Source organism: Halichoeres trimaculatus, unplaced genomic scaffold, assembly GCF_033239565.1.
Source record: "Halichoeres trimaculatus isolate MK-OKI-2021-1 unplaced genomic scaffold, fHalTri1.1 fHalTri1_scaffold_17, whole genome shotgun sequence".
In the NCBI taxonomy this organism is placed as follows: domain Eukaryota; kingdom Metazoa; phylum Chordata; class Actinopteri; order Labriformes; family Labridae; genus Halichoeres; species Halichoeres trimaculatus.
The window spans coordinates 23,481,540-23,499,380 of record NW_027437195.1 but is presented as its reverse complement, the minus strand read 5'-3'; the positions used below and the strand labels follow the sequence as shown (position 1 = coordinate 23,499,380).

Genomic DNA, 17,841 nt, shown 5'->3' with positions numbered 1-17,841 from the left:
TTTGTAACAATAATAAACATGCTGCCTAAAATAAAACAAGAACTCCTTCTAGCTAAACTTGTTGCACAAAAGCCATCCTTACAGCTCGACAGTCTCTTTAAGGCTGGGGGACTTCTTCACGAGGGTTACCCTCCTGAAATTATGTGGTTGAATGAATACATCAAAGCTGCTGTTTGTATCATCTGAGAGAAGTAATAAACTTTTGCTTTTATCAGAGATATCTTCAAAATCCACACACACATACACACACACACACACACACACACACACACACACACACACACACACACACACACTATTTAACGGAATGTCCCCACACTTTATTGTGCTCTTATTTTTTATGCTCTTCTTAAAAGAAGGGAACAGTAGCCAGAAGATTACACTGTCATAAGCCAGAGGGAATCAGTGCACCACTTAAAATATACACAACAAAGATGTAAGCTATAAAGATGGAGTGCAGAGGCACTCTATCCCAGAATCCAGACTTCATTTAGTCACATCAGGATCTGTCAGAGTCTAAGCTGCAGAAAGAAAGATTGATCACTCCATACATTCGAATCAGTCATTTCTTTGGAAAACCCAAACCAAGCAACAACTCAACACTAAGATGACCTGGAAATCCTACGTGAGCGGGTCTCGCTGTGACTGAATGAACGGAAAAGGCCGCCTCCTTTGGTGTGAGCCTCCCTCCTCCTGAGCCGCATCACACCCTGCTGCGTGTCGCCCAAGAGTCACAAGCGCTGACCGGCCCAGAAGCCATTGTGCACACGGGGCCAGAGAGGAAGTCCTTACCCTTTCCTTATAGATACACAGACACAGAGTGACGCTGACCCACGCCTGTCAACCCCACCCTCTGGCCCTGCTATTTTCAGAGTGTGACGCCACAGCTGTGAGTCACACTGTCACCGTATCAAGAATACACATGTGCACAAACACAGGCATCAAAATGCACACAGAAATATGTGTGCATACAGGACAATACTGATGTGAAGAGGCAGTTGTGGGTAGTGAGGACAGTGAAAGCAGCGGTGTTGCTAACAGCAGCTCAACCCGGAGATGAGCTGAGGTGTGAGGAGTAAATTGCAGGGGAGCCTTGAAGTGTCACAACAGATGCCTCATTTAGCCTCTTACTCTATCCTGTGAGTAACTAGCTGGCAGAAACAACCGGAAACACTTACACTCAGAGGATGAAAAGAAAGCCCCATCAAAAAATGAATATACATTTCCTGTGCGGTGTTGTACACATGTAGGGTAATTTTGTTCTTAAATCAGGTTTTGTTCATGCCCACTCATGGATTAGTTTCCCTCTGCTCTAATCCCACAGTGGGCTGAAATTAGATTCATTTTACACATAATATGATGATACTGAAATTATTCTGCAGTCACTGCCTCTGCACTGATCTGTTCAGCTTTGATGAGAAGCACACATACATCGACATGTTGTATTTACATTTTCCCGCTGTAGAGAGGCCATCAGAGGTAAAGTAGAATCAACACAAGGTGCAACTGTGAGAAGAGCTGAAATTCACTTTTTGTAAACATTTGGAGCAGCCAAGGATAAGACAGGCAGAGGTCGAGACCACAGGCAGAAAACAAGGAGAACAGTGTGGTAATGTTTTTATTTTAAGGATTTAGAAGAAAAATATTTAACATCGATAAATAGATCCCATACTGGGGACTCTTCTCATTTCTGTGGTAAATAACAAGTTCCCAGTTGGTCCTCCTGCAAATAGTTACGCTAACTTATGCTGATGTATCATAGCCTCATCTTGAGAGGCACATTGCTCCTTTGTGTGGCAAAACCTGTAAAATAATATAAGCCTGATGTTTCAAAATACAGTTTAACTAATGCATCCTCAAAAGTCACATTACTTCTGGGGATGTTTTTGCCCCTTTTTTGATTTTTAAGTTTTTAATAGCCACTGATTTCCTTAATTTGGGGGTCAGGGATCGGTGATCGGCCCATTCTTACATATGAAACTGATCTTATACCACCAGGAAGGTCTGACAGCCAGCTTTTGTTGCTTTTTGCTCTGAGAACCAAAACTCAGGACACTTTTTTGGTTCTTTAAGATAAAACATAAAGATTTTATTTTTTCACAGGTATTGTTCAATTATTTTCAAAAAAATAAAATTGGAAAATTAAAGGTATTGGCTGTCTGATAAAAAATAAAAAAATAATAATCAATATCGGCCCAAATCTGTTTCGGCAAGTCAGGCTTTTCAAAGATCGGTGATTGACCAGAAAATTTGTGATTGGTGCACCCCTGGTTTGCAGAGACAAACTTTGCTTAGGAGGTAAAGAGGCACCCTTTTTTTAGTGTTTTAGCAAAACTGAATAGTAAAAAAACAATAGCTAAAATATGTCTTGAGCTTATTAAATCAATTTAATTTAGTCCAGATAGTTTAGATGTTAGAGTCAAAACTACAAACATAAATATAAGACATTAACAAGATTCTCCAATGTGGCTGCTGGATGGCTTCACATTCTAGTTTGATAAACTATTTCCACACTGCTAACATTTAAGCTATGGAGTTGCTAATGCTAAGGTAGCAGACTGTCCTATGGGTTTGTTTCTGCCTTTTTGAACCGTATGTCCCTAGAAAGTTACCGTAGGGTGTTGTAAAGCGGATGTTATTGCTGTAAAGTGTCTGGTTGTGCATGTGTTTTTAAATAAAGCTTAAAGTGTGGCTGTACAATGTCAATGCACTATTCATTATTCTATTATTTTCTCATCAAGTTAGCGGTCAGGGGGAACTCAGAGTGCTTGGTTATAGTGACTCTTTGGCGTTTAGTAGCACATTTTACTCAGTGACAGATAACAGGGATGATCGCTTGAGAAAATTGGATAAATTGCTGATCACTTATCAAATAGAAGTAGATCAATCAATTAGACTGATCCTATACCTGAGATTAGGAATCACATCGATGTCAACATCTATTTTAAGTAATCTGTGAAAAAAAGAACACAAAAATATACACCAAGACATATTTGTAACTGTTTTCCTAATGTTGGATTTATTCTGTAAATGTAACCTCAGTGTTTTCTAGGAATCCAGTCCAGAGATTGGTCACATGAATCAGTTTTAAGTCACAAAATGGATCTCATAGTCAACACAAAGTCTGTCCACACACTCTGCGCACTCATTTCCATACAAATGAGACTGTATGGTTCTCAGAGTTCATAGAAATTCTTCCTTTGTCACCTCTTTTTCATTTGTTATACATGAGCTTCAAAAAGCAATCTCATCTCATATTCAGCGCGAGTCTTTAAATATTGTCGGACAGAAAGAGCAAGTCTACATTTTTATGCCTTTGACGATCACCTTGAATGATGAATATCAGTCTGTCACTGCAGTTTCAGCTTAAAGTGAACATGCATCAAATGTGAGAGTGCAGCTATGGACTATGAGTTTGCATCCTGACAGGACAACTAACATTGAAACTGTCTTCCTCTACTAGTTTCTCTTAATGGTGGCAATAGTGATTATTTTACTGCAACTGTTCCAGCCCACACACACAGAAACCGGCATCTCTGAGGCACCCAGACTAGTAGCCCAGGGAGCAGGAAGGGGAGGAGAGACACAGAGGAGTAGCATGGTAGGTTGCACCGGCATGATGAGAGCCAGTGCAGAGGGGAAAAGTGTTAGTAGAAGAAGAGTGCGTGCATGTGTGTGGCTGAAGGAGCTCTAAACTCTATTTTCATCACAAATACACCAACTCTTTGGGTTGACGCAAGAAAGTTTAAAGTAAATGTTTAGAGTAAATACTCATCTACACATGAAAAACAGCGTTAAAAGAATATTGTGGAAAATACAAACAAATCTCACTCAGGGGAAAAGCAAAGCAGGATCACTCTTAAGCTGCAGGTGGAAATCTTACACCCTTCTTCCCCTTCCTTTAAGTTTCCACCACTCCTCTGCTAATAAGACTCGGTTCAACTCCCAGTTCCCTCTATAAGGAAACCACAACTGTGGTTATAGGCAATCTGCATGCACTGAGCTGCAATGCAGTTCCTATATTCTCAGGAAAACTTTCTCCTCTCTGAGGTTTTCAATTCCCTTTTTACTCGATGCAAGGAGAGGAAGCGTACCGTTAGAGGCTTTGTTGCCAAAATACAGAGAACTCTCCACTCCATCAGCTACAGGACAGTATGTCCAGTTCTTTATGTCTCTAGACCAGGGGTAGGCAACCTAGGGCATGGGTGCCATAGCTGGCACGTGATGCTATTTATGTTGGCACGCAAAGAATAATTACAATGAGGCAGAGGACAAAACAAATAAATAAAATAGATTGTAAAACTTTTGTGTTGTATTCTATTTAGTTGTATTTCTTTGGCTTTTTTTTGTTTTTATCCTCTGTGAGGCACTTTGTGTTGCACAAGTGCATGAAAAGTGCCATATAAATACAATAAAGTTGAAGTTGAAGTTAACACTTATGACCTTAAAGTGATACTCTGGGATGGAACAAGTTGGGTCCTATCACAAGGTTTAGGGCAGAAATTACCCCTACAGCAGTGTTTTTGTGCAGCAGAAGGCCAGGGCGCACGCACCAAACACCCCCTCCCTGCTCCTCAGCCGGTTTCCTCTGCACTCAGACGGGGCCATATTTTACTTGACCAAAAACACAAATAAACGGACTCCCACCGAAAAAATCTGATAACAGTCTGCATTCACGCTTTATTTAGAGAATTTTCAGCGCGTAACTTTCACACAAATACACAGCTAAATAAGGCTCTAGTTCTCATTGTGTCGTAAACGGCGCTATCTCCGCTGCAGAGCCACAGCTGGCTACGAGACGCTTGCCGCTTAGCGTATCAGTCTGCGCGCGGCATGCCAGATATAAACAAACACAGGTAGTCTGCCAGGAGGGAGAGACACGATGAGAACTAGAGCCTTATTTAGCTGTGTTTTTGTGTGAAAGTAACGCGCTGAAAATTCTCTAAATAAAGCGTGAATGCAGACTGATATCAGAATTTTTCGGTGTGAGTCCATGTATTTGTGTTTTTGGTCAAGTAAAAAATGGCCCCATCTGAGTGCAGAGGAGGTGTTTGGTGTGTGCGCCCTGGGCTTCTGCTGCACAAAAACACTGCTGTAGGGGTAATTTCTGCCCTAAACCTTGTGATAGGACCCAACTTGTTCCATCCCAGAGTATCACTTTAAATAATAAATTTAAATCATAGCGCTACAATTACGCAAATGTATCTTGCAAGAGCATTACCGCAAATCTCTTGGGATGTCAATCTGTTAGCTTGCAATCGTGTCCATTTAGCGGTGTTATCAAGGCAAACAAACCAAGTTCCAGTCATTCTTTCCAACATAGCTGGATGAGATAGTATGGATCTATTGCCAAAGATGGGCAAAGATCGAGCTATATGCACCCTCTGCTGTAAAAGTATGGTATGCAGGACATCAGGTCTTTGAGAGACCGAACACAAAAACAGTGTTAGCAAAGTGTGCGAAACAAAGCAACACATTCAAAACTTACTCTACTGTTAAAAACCAGGCAATGGGAGGAGGTTATAGCATTTCTCACTGCGTAGCTAAGCATGGAAAACCATTCACGAAGACTTTCCTATCGATTGTCAATGATTTAAGAAAGAAGTACTGGCACTTTGGGTATGAGTGTACTTTAAAGTGGCACGAGTCATGGAAAAGGCTGCCTACCCTTGCTTTAGACCTAATTTGTTCACTAGCAATAATGAAACATTTTCTCCATTTTTGCACTTTTAACTCGATGATTCAAGGAAGGCTTGAAATTTATAGTTTGCACACATCCCACAGTTTTAGAAAGCACAAGCAGATAATGTTGCAACCCAGATAAAAGCTGTGCTTACAGCCTCTGAATGCTTATGATTAATCACAAGCAGCGTCCTTGGGGAGCCGGGCAGTGAGCAAGTTTCACTGTATGTGCTACAGTAAGGTCAGCGCTGCTCTGTGTAAGAGATACTTTGTGTGTGAGGTTTTGTATGCAGGTGTGTCTGTGTGTGTTTGAGGGAGAGTCACCTTGACTGCAAAGCTACATTTGCCGCTGCGGACCGCCTCCTCATCTGTCTGCCACTGGTGCGGCCGACTCGACTCTGGCACGTAGACGTCTTTCTTCCGGCGGAAGCTCTGCCGTAGCTTATTCATCGCTGAGCTCCCTGTGAGAGAGGAGGGACATTTTATTAATCCGAGGATGAAAACAGAGCTGTGTAGCAGCAGGATCTGAAGGTGCAGTACAGAGGAGGAGATGAAGGCTGGATACGTGCTCAAGGTGCAAACAGTTCTAAAACAAAAGTTAAGAAATGTGTTCATTCTTATGCAGCACATCACATATGTCACAACACAGATGAGTCAACATCCTGTTTTTGATAACAGATGTGAGGAAGGTGATTATGCAGAACCAAAGTGCAAGATAACAGCTTTATGTCTCATGCTAAGTCCTTGTATCAAGGGAAAATCTGAATTCTGACTCCAGAGGACAACCCTTTGTGTGTGACTGACTCATAAGGAGGATGTGATGAGTCTGTTGGGTCAGGAGTCAGGGCGGCTAAAATAAAAAGGGAACAAAGGAGACTTAAGGACAGTCTGCTGCTCCCACAGAGCGACCCTTCACCTGCTGAATATACCAGCCTACAGGTTTGCTTTCAAAGACAGTTAATCTGAACTTTTGTTTTGGACATTTTGAAGACTACAGCAAACCTCTCCTTCACTGAACTTTTTTTTTTTACGAAGAATTAAACAATGACTTAAAGCTGCAGACTGTAGCAGAGTGTGTATCTGATAGGGCTAGAACAAAATGCTTTTCTCGCGGTTCGATTCAATTACAATTTTTGTGGTGCCGATTCGTTTTAGATTGCAATTCAACAATATTTACGATTTTTGCGATTTTTAGTTTGCTTTTTTTAACACTTACAATATATTTAACAATTTACCAGGAGCCATGATTTCCCATAAAATGCAAGAAGCACTTCACCCTCTGCTGGAGAAGAGTGCTAACTTTTTGCCAATGCAGTTTATAAACAAAGACTGAAATGAAGAATCTGAATTTAAAAAAAAAGACAATAACTTTGATATCATCAAACAAAAAAATCCCAAAATATCAATGTTTGATTTTTTCTCCCACCCCTACTATCTTAGGTATGAGATTATAAAGCGCAAAACATTGCGGTGAATGATAACATGGGGGATACTGTACACAGAGCAGTGCAGGATTATCAGCACAACAAGTTTCAAACAAAGTGAGAGTCCAAAAACCACAAAATCATCTGTGACGGGAGCAGAAAATGAGATGGTGACAGAGTACAGCCCCCTGGCCGCTCTGAAGCTCTCTCTGCTGCGTTGTTATCTGTTGATAAGAGCTCAGGACAATTTCTGCCCAAATCTCAAGATGAGTATCTGGTCTAGTACTTTGGAGACAGCAGTGTTGTTAAAACTGAGCAAAAGAAATGACGATAAACCAAAGTTTCATAATGTTCTTTTAAAAATGTGCTTTTGCTTTTGAGTTGAGAGCAGGTTAAAACTCAGAAATCCTCTGAAAACCTTAAAACAGCACGAGTAATTAGACTGAAAGCACTACTCTAAACGGCGCAGGCGTGTCGTCTTGGCTTTGGGAGGAGATTAGGGGGCACAAGAAACCAGAGACCCAATTAAAAGTTGCTGATCTAAACTCGAGCTGAGAGGTGCATCCATCATCCAAAGGCTGCCTCGCGTCTCCCATAGCGACTCCAAACCGATGACCAGGACTCTTCCAGCCATGCAGCACTAACTTTTGACACGTGAGCAGAGTGGACTCCTTGACTAACAAGTTATACCCATTAACTTCTGAGCTGATGAGGATCGACGGGATTAAAGGTCTTTAATCCAGGAGGACTGACTGTCCGCCAACACACACACACACACACACACACATACACAGAAACAAACTGGAAGCTGCAGTGCTCACTCACAGACATGCTCACAGCTACCACACACACATATGCACCTACTTAAACACACAGGCCTGAGCTGTGTGTTTGCACAGTGAAACCTGTCCTGTGAGACAGTACTGGTGGGGCTTGAAAGAGTGTTTGAGGTGAGCTTCTCTTATCTGTCCATAACAGGCTCCAAAGCTCTGTGGGCAGCACACAAAGAAGCTTTCAGTCCTGACCAGGCCACCAAAACACATCAAACTTCCTCCTGTCATTAAAGACGGGGCCTGGAGTGGACCTTGGAGTCAGGAATCACTCATGGGCATAATTCTGTCCTGTGCTGTAGCGTTCCATTCCAAATACCCTGAGCGTGGCCAAAACACAACACAACACAGAGTTAAACTTGCTGCTTACTTCATGTATTGATGTTTTGTAAAATGGCATGAGTACAATTTCTAATGGCAGTTGGGATCTCTGCCACTGAGTGGTAGCATGACCGCTGCCAAATCTAAAGCAGAGGTTTTGTCTCCAATGATTGAGTTCTTGTCTCTCACTTTCCACATAATGTGAGGGGAAAAAATCAGGCTGTTAAAACCCGTCTAGTGAGATCTAGAGCCACGTCATGGGACCAGTGACACTCGATATTGTATCAATACCCTAATGTTAATGAATATCTGGTTTGTTGTGAAACATGTATAATGTTTACACCCCCTCGCGGTCCCTGAGGTCTGCTGACCACTTTCCCCCCCGTGGTCCCTAAAACTCATTTAAAGACCCGAGGTGATCGAGCCTTTTCGGTGGTGGCTCCCAAATTGTGGAATGATCTGCCACTCAAAATGAAAACATCCCTCACGCTAACGACTTTTAAATCGTTTCTTGAAACTCACTTTTATTCTTTGGCTTTTAACTCAGCATGAGAGTTGTGTGATCCGTGTCCTTTTATGTCTTTTATGGTCTTAACCCCTTTTTTTATGACTCTTATTTTTTACGATGTGTTATTTAAATTGATTTTATTTCTTTTATTGATTTCCTCACGTTATTTTAACTGTGCAGCACTTTGGTGAACTTAAATGTTTTTTAAAATGTGCTATATAAATAAAGTGGATTGGATTGGATTGGATTGGATGTATATCTCAATTAAAAACACACACATTTCTATTTTATTGATACTGAATTTTTAAAAATACAACTGAAAAAGCTTGTATAGTACTGTTATCAGTACACTACAAATTTTACTTTTGAATGCTGTTTTTTTCTTTTAGTTTATAAGTATTTTCTTTTTTTGTAAATACTAAAGCCTATTTATAAAATAAATAAAAAACAAAATAAAAATCATAATATCACATTAAAATTGTGGGTTCCCAAAATTTCAGCCCTCCCTTCTAGTCAGGTCACCAGAGTCTCAAAAAGTCTGGTCACGCCCCTGCTTGGGAGCGCATACCCAGGGTCCCAGGGTCAGGGTCTGTCAAGTTTGAGACAGAGTCATCTGTCTGCAGATGTCTTGTCTGGTGTAAGATGTTTTTGAATCCTTGAGGTATTTGTCAATTTTATGTTGTGTAGGGTGTATATTGTGTATTTGTAATGTGCTGCTGCTGTCTTGGCAAGGACACTCTTTTTCAATCTCAATGAGTCTTTTTCCTGGTTGAATAAAGGTTAAAAAAAAAAAAAAAAACTGTTTGCAGGAACCTCGGGTTACTTTTTTATGAACACACGGATCAATACTGAACGGAGGGTTCACTTCATGGGGGGTTCATTTCATGGCATACAGGGTTGCAGTGAAAGATGGGACTCAACGTTTCCTTAGGTAAAAGTCAAACAACTTCTCAAGGGCCTTTTAGGGCCATGCAATGTGCCACACTTTTGATGTTAATGTGGATCACCCATCAGTGACCTGTTTCCCTACCCACAGTCAATGTTTATAAATCATGATCCAGCAATATCACCAAAAAGATGGAACTTTCTTTGGAAAGCTGGGGGTTTTCTGAGTAAGATTAATATGTATTTAACCATCTAAAGCATAAATTAAACCAAGTGTTATTTTTAATGGGCAGCACGTGTCTATCAAATATTTTTTTTATCTGTGGGTAAATAAAAAGATGTCTCAGCTTTGTATATGTTCCAGGAAAAGTTCAAAAGCCAACTGCTTAGTGCAGCATAAAACACAGAATACTAAAGGAAAGAGTTTGAAGTTATACAGAGAAGAGGTCTAGTTGATATGAAACTCTCTGCACTGTTAATACAGATTATATATAATGTGTCCATCAGGGTGTTGTCTTTTACTATCATAGGACGCTGCACACTAAAGCAAACAGAGTCCGAGGCTGGAGAGGCTGTAATGTTTGTAGGTGCACATAGCTATTTAAATCATAAATCCCAGATCGCAGCCTTTGATGCCTTTACATAATTGCACATTCTCAAATCCTGATTGCATTTTGATGAGGGCTGAACAATTAATCGAATTGAAACCAACATTGCAATGTAATAGAATGCAATTTTCAAATCACAAAGGCTAAAAAAGGCTGCAAGAATCCAAAAATGAAAATGAAAATGATAACTCCTATGTTTCCCTCCTTGTAGGAAAACAAGTGCTCAAGTTAAGATGTGTGACACCAAGGGAAGAGACATCCATTGAGATGTTGAACAACAGCTTAGCTGTTGTAAAAGTACCTGCTTTGTATAACAAGCCAAGTAGCTCTGCAGGTGACATGATAGGAAACCAGCCAGTGTGACTTGAGTGAGTGCACACACACACTTGCACAAGTTGTGGCCTGCAGTTGAATGTGTAACTGAAAACAAGACAACTGAAGTTAGAGGGGAGGAAAATATTGCTTCATCTGTCTCTCTTTGCTAACACACTGGTTTATTTAGGTCATATCATGTTTGGGCTCACTGCAATGCCAGTGACAGGCTGCATGCTGCCAGCCTGCAGAGTGAAGAGGAGGAGCAGAAGCAGAACTCATTTGTCAGTGCTTTGGCACCCCGTCTTCTTCAGCACAACAGTTTAAAACATTTGTTTCTGAGCAAATGTCATCCTTTCAGACACACTTGTCACATCGTCGCTCCACATCACACACCAATCAGGAACAGATCTCCGTAACGTGAAGACAACGGCTGATGAGTTTCCTGCCACAACTTCAAGAAACACAACTTGTTTGTGATACTGTAACAACAACAGCAACGACAAAGCATCTCTATTAAAGAGCTGCACCAGAATTTGAGACAGCTGTGTTTTTATGCTGGTGAACTAGTTTGCCAACTTGACAAGCACACAGTTCCTACAAATAAGTACCAGATGGAGGAACGTTTCAGGGCTGCACAGACAACTTCTCAGTTCAGTCTTCAGCGATTATTAAATAGTCCAAAACTTCCAGAAAACCAGGAAAATTTAAAGATGCTATGAGGAGGATCTGTTGGACTGGAGTCTCATGCACACTGTTGTAAAGATGTGCCTTTCAACCAGGAGTGTGTTTGTTTTGGAACTAATTTTCTTTGTTTAAGACATCTTTTACTGGATACAACTTGACGAATTAAGGTCTTTACAGGTCAGTACAGTTATGTAGCGCTACGGTTTGAAGCGTGACATCAATAGCCGGCTATATGTAGCGCTAATAGCAGCCTGGTGCTACGACGTATCTATAGGCTAATGTGACAACAAGCCTACAGTAAGTTAGTAGCCGTGATACATAGCTGACAGCCCGATGCTGTGAGATGAGTCGGCAATGTGTAACATTAGTGCAGGGGTGGCCAACCTGTGGCTCGCGAGCCGCATGTGGCTCTTTGCCTTTCGGTGTGTGGCTCTTCGATCCATTCATACAAAAAATATATATTTATATGAGTAGTGGTGTGCCAATCAATCTTAACTATATATATGGATGCCAACGTTGGGATCAGTTGCGATTGATACTTAAGTTTCAGTTTCTCTTCTCTGGTACGAATTTTAAACACACTAACAAACACAGTAAATCTTGCTTTGAAAATTGGAAGTGTATTGATTGTCATTTTATGTTATTTCGTTTATGTGTGAGAGGAAGTGTGTTTGTAAGACCCCATGTGTAATGTGGTTCTTTGTAGTACCATGGTAATTTTTGTGGCTCTTGGTCTCTGACTGGTTGGCCACCCCTGTGTTAGTGAATCCTGATTATGTCCTACCAGTCATCTACCAATCAGAGCTAACGTAACCTCACTCTTTATTTTATTGATAGACTCTCAAGTTTGAACAGACCACATTATCACTAACAGCTTAGTCCTTTTAGCCTTTAGCTCAGGCTGTATCACTCTCCTGTTTAGCTTTTTTCTGCTCTTCTGTCCTTTTTCTGTCTGACAGTTAGACTCCTGTGTCAACCATCACTACAAAACTAATCACAGAAATCGTTTTTAGCAGAGAAAAACTAAATCTCTCTTCTCACTTTTAAACTTCGTCAGCCTGTGTGGTGTTGTCATAGAGACTCTAAATGCTAAGAAGTGGCATTTCGAAATAACCTACAGTGGTGCTGCTGATAATCTGATTTTAAAGCGTAGATTATGATCGGTCATATATCCAAAAGGGAGACTTTTTCAAGATTACTTTTAAAATCCTCACTGCCCCTTTAAGAGAAGAGAACATCAATCAACATCCCATAACCTGATACTTAATTCATTCTGGAAAAACAAATTAAAACCAGAAGCTCAAAAATGACATTATTAGGCCAAATACTCATCAGGCTGAAGAAGCTGATATAAGTGGTGGTGAATAACAGGAGAGCTCTGTTTGAAGACTCCATAAGTTAATCAACAGTGGACAGAAAGCTGTAGCACTCTGAATAATAGTTGGGTGTTTTCCCTAATTTCTATAACTTTACTTGTTGCAACAATCTAAACTCACCGTCTAAACCTCTCAACACATACACGTCTTCCAGCGTACAGCCCACACGCCTTCCCTCCTGCATACTTCAGAGCCAAATAAGGAGAGAGCAGGAATGTAACTAAGACACATCCACTCGTGTGCGTGGGAGAGGAAGCGTAAAATTGCTGCATTTATGAATTTATGAATGTGTTATGAGTAAAAATCCAAAATATCACATGCTTGGAATGAGCACTTAGAGATCATTTGAATACTTTTGTGTTGCTCAGAAGCTGCTCTCTGAGGGATAAAAGAGGCTTTAGTGAGAAGAGTTAACATTGAGTGACTGATCACAATGTATCACAGGCATCTTTAAAACCTGTGAGAGCTTGCATTGGAGTTTTTTTTTAACAATTCATGGAGAAAACGGACAGATCTTTGGGGTCTTAGTGATGTGGAGTCGACAAGCTAGCTGCACTTATCAAGAGACATGAAGGCTAGGCTAAATTAGCTCCACTATTTCAGAGTGAAGTTTTGTAAACAGTGAAAACAACAGTGCTAAAGCATTCCAGGTACACCAAGAATGACAAAAGAGTTCTCCAAAACCACGATCCATGGTCACTTAAGAAAATCAAAATACATGGGTTGCTTCAGGATGTTGTTCTCAGGCCTCCAGGTTTCCCCTTTCTAACAAACGAAACAATGTTCATTATGGCCAAACAGTTTGATTTTAGTTTCATCAGACCACAGGATATGTCTCCAAAAATCAAGGTCTTTGTCCCTTTTAGCATTTTGCAAACTGTGGTCCAGCTTTTTCATGTTTCTTCTGGAGTCATGTCTTCTTCCTCGCCAAGTGGCCTCTTAGCCCGCGTCAGTACAGGACTCATTTGGCTGTGGATGATGATGCTCTGTTACCAGCTTCAGCCAGCATCTCCACAAAGTGTTTTCCTTGTGTTCTGGGGTTGATACCCACATTTAACACCAAAGAAAAAAAAGTTCATCTCTGGGACACAGAGCCTGTCCCCAACCAGAGTCATGTATGTCTCATGTAGAGGTGTCCCAGTCCGATATTGATATCGGATATAGGTCAGATATAAGCAAAAAAACAAATATCGGTATTGTATCGAAATGCATCTAAAATCTCAGATATAAGCAGTTTCTGTTACCCATTGGTTAATAATAAATGGTTCAGTTTTTCCTCATACCTACTGTTGCTGACTACTGTTCTTTGTTTGAATAATATCACTTAATCAAGCCTTTTCTAACATGACAGACATACTACAAAATAAGTAAGAAAAGTATGCATGTTTAATGCTGATATCGTATCAGATTAATATCTGTATCGGTCAATACTCAATGCTGCAGTATCAGTATCGTATCGGAAGTGAAAATGTAATATCGGGACATCCCTCGTCTCATGATGTCTCATAAGGAAGTAGTATGTTTGAGGTGTGCCTTAAAATACACTCACTATTTACCTATTAAAGTTTCTAAAAACTATGACATCATAATCATCGTGTAGCTTTTACTAAGTTGTTTGAAGGAATAGTGAACTTAGTTGAGTTTTTAATTTGAAGAAAGTAATAAAAAAAATCTCATAAACTTCCTCTGTTGTTACTCTTTCATATAACAAAAAAAATAGCTTTTGTAATCCTTACTGATTTAAAAGAAGAAAGGTTTAGTCAGATTTAATGTCAGACAGTGAAAAAAACAAACATTTATGTATCGTTTTGTACACTTTAAGTAGACTTCTAGTTTCTGCTGTATTTCATTGAACGGTTTCTGAATGAAGCATTAAGTTGGTTGAGGAATAAATAAAACCGCTCAGTTACTATCAGTGGCACAGAAGTGAGATTACCAAGTTATCAAATACAACACAACAGCAGAGCAGCATGAAGACTATAGAGGAAAAGGAAGTGCTTTGTCAGGGACCATTTAATGCTGCTTCCTCCCATCTGTGTGGAGTAAACGCTGAGCTCTGGGTTAAATAACCTAGTGTTAAACACAGAGACAACATCAGAGACTTGAACACTTCCAGTGCTCTACTGCTGGATTCATTCATAAAATAAGCTAAAATGACGCTGTGAAATGAATAAATGCATAAAAATTCTGATTCTATTCTAAATTCACATTATCAAAAATCTATCAAATGTGTTGCAATCTACCATAAATTATCTAAACTTGACCTTATGACCCTGTTGGACTTGAGTTAGACCTTTCATAAAGATGTTCTGGCTTGTTTTGGGCTTTACAGAACTTTATGTAAGTACAGAATCAATACTTGAAAAGATTTAAAACTGATTCAATTTCTGCTGCAAAATCCTGTGATCACTTTATCTCCTTTAACACTCTGGAAAATATGACATTTCTCTTCTCTGATATCATAGCAGGTTGAACACTGTGGTGCTCTCAGATGAGAGAGCTCAATGCAAACAGAAACAACCAGGATTAACCTTTGAAAGTAGACCTGTAGGTCAAACACACATGTTCATTATCCCATGTCAAACAGGGAACTTGTGCATGAAATCTGCATTAGCTGCAGCACCAGCAGCATTAGGTAACTCCATTCAGCGTGTGCAGTAGTGTTGGCAGGGAGGTGTGAAAAGTGAGCGGGATGGAGGCCAGGCAGACTGGGCCAGAATGAGCAGTGAGGGGGAAAGTCTGCCGGTGGTTTGCCGCCTGGTGCAGAGTACCACGGCTGGTTTCGGGATGGGTGATGGTCATGTGAGGCGCAGTCAGTCTCCTTGGCCATGAGCCAGAGACAGAAAGGAAAGATGAAGCAGGGAGTAAAGACAGGAGAAGGTGAAGGAGAGGGAAGATGAAAAACAGGCAGGGGTGCTGAGAGCTTACACACATTTCCCCTCAGGTTTGATTTATTCAGGTTCAAAATAAGGATAATGTTCTCCTAACAGCATCAAAATGTCTTTAAATATTTTATTTCCACTGGATTAAAAAAACATCTGATCAATGCAGGGCGGTAAACCTGGAGGAGAACAGAGGGGCACTTAAGCCTCTGAGTCTGGCACATACTTCACAAAGTTTTATGATCTTTGTAGACATTAATGGAAACAGCATTGAGAATCACACTGGTGTAGTTCTTTCAAGTGAAGACCGATACAGCTAAATATAAAAGGTGTGACCTCTAAATGCTGCTCTTTGTATGGCTACAAAGAAAAAGCAAAAGGCACAGAGGAGCCTGATGACAAAAGGTAGGGTTTGATCAATCTTTAGTAACTGTCTTTAGGTTTGTGTGTCCAGAATTCTCGCTATTTGACTGTTCTTGTTTTTTCATTGGTAGAAATTTCTTTTTTTCTCATTACAGATTAAAAAAATGATGAATGCCAAACCAGCAACATCATGTTCAACCACAGACACGGGGTTGGACTAAAGAGAAAGAGATCGCCTTTTTTCTTGAAGTTCCTCCTTTTCGAACATGTCAAAATTGTTTTTATTGTTGCTGTTGTTTTGTTTTCCCTTGTTTTTTTTTTTTTTTTTTTTGTATTTCTTTCTCTTTTATTATTTATTTTTGTGTTTTCATTTGTTCTTTTCCCTGTTGATTTTCCTTTTTTTTTCTTTTTGTATTATGTTCACATGTTTGAACTAAAGCGTTCATTCATTCATTCATTCACAAATGAAGAATTTTTGAGGTGTTTTCTCACAGCATGTTGACTGGGGATGGGTAACTTTCACATTTGAAATGATACCAATTCAGGTACTTTTTTGTGTTCATGTGGTAAAAAATATCAATTTGATAAAATTTAATAATAATTAAATCTCAAATTTCTTTGATGTAACATACTTATTCTTCAATATATAACCTTGCAATGCTGTGTTGATGACCAGCATGGAAAGTCCCCCACTCTTCCAGTCCCTCACAGTCACAAGGATGTGTTCAGGTACCTAAACATGGTACCTTTCGATTTAACGTGAATTAGTACCTGGTACTTTTGATAGAATTCAGTTGGTAACTAAAAAGGTACCTAATCAGGCCATGTCCATACGCAGCCAGGTATATTCAAAAAAGAGTACCCCCCCCCCCCTTTGTTAGTTTTTAAAAATACTTTCATCCACACACAGTAGGCAAATCCCCTGATAAGTGTGGATTTAGGCATGCAAAACCCATAAAGGGCAGTGTTTTCCAGATATCAAACCCGTGCCATCCAATCAGAATGAGCCCCTGTCATTCAGCTGTGACATTTGAGAACCAAAACTCTGTTTACCGGCGTCCACACGAAACCATGCAATCAGAGTTGTCCAAAATCTTCACTTTGGCCAGAGTTTTCAGAAAATATCTTAGTCAGTGATGTAAAGCTGCGGTTTCGTGTGGACGACAGCGTTAATGCATAAAAATATATGCGGTTTCCCATATACCTGTCTACATGTGGACATGGCCTCAAACATGAATGTGTACTTGATGATGAGACAAATTTTACATCACATCTGAGGGACTGTGGGAGTTAAATGAGGGCCAGAGTGTGAAGGCGGTGTAGGGAGGTGAAGGCTCTGGTTCAGGACGGCAGGATCTAAACCCTGCTGGAGCTGTCACAGCTCCTGGAGTTTGCTGAAGTGAGGATCTCTGGCTGTTCACTAATGAGGACAATTACACAAGGTCCATTTCTGCTTTCTGTGTAACAGCTTACACAGAATTAAGCAACAGAGGGATCTTGAAGACTCTACATGCAATATGATCAGTGTGGAGCACAAAGTGGACAGAAAACAGTGAGAAGAGAGGCAAACAACAAGACAAACTACAGATCAAGGATCAAGGATATCTTTATCCTCCCTGAGGGGCAATTTGTTTTACAGCCAGCTGTACCCCACAACTATCTCACAAATAAGAGAAAGAAACTCTAAGAAAGGGTCATGAGATAGCCTTCAGGGTTAAAGAGATAGCAGGGAAAAGAAAGAGACTAACAGGACTTTTCCTTCAGTCAGAACTGCTGCTGCTGCTGCTGCTTGGGAAAAAAGGGAACTGCTTCTGGCTGTGGATGTAACAGTATTTGAATAATCTCTCCAGGAATGGAAAACTGATTAATCCTTGCAGAAGGATCCTAGGGATGAGTACAGCGGTTTGGTTTCAAGAAAAGAGATACAGAGGGAGGGAGAGAAAGGCCAGGAGAGTGTGTGAGC

At 40.4% G+C, this 17,841-nt stretch overlaps 1 protein-coding gene across 3 annotated transcripts in view; it reads right to left on the bottom strand.

The window, feature by feature from the left end:
• Positions 1–17,841, bottom strand: part of numb (NUMB endocytic adaptor protein) — a 64,647-nt gene that overhangs the window by 20,866 nt on the left and 25,940 nt on the right. For all 3 annotated transcript variants that reach the window (XM_074691714.1, XM_074691712.1, XM_074691713.1), the window contains exon 2: positions 6,007–6,143. In XM_074691714.1, coding sequence (XP_074547815.1) covers positions 6,007–6,132 — 126 coding nt within the window. In that variant the 5' untranslated portion in view covers positions 6,133–6,143. The remainder of the gene's footprint in view (positions 1–6,006; positions 6,144–17,841) is intronic.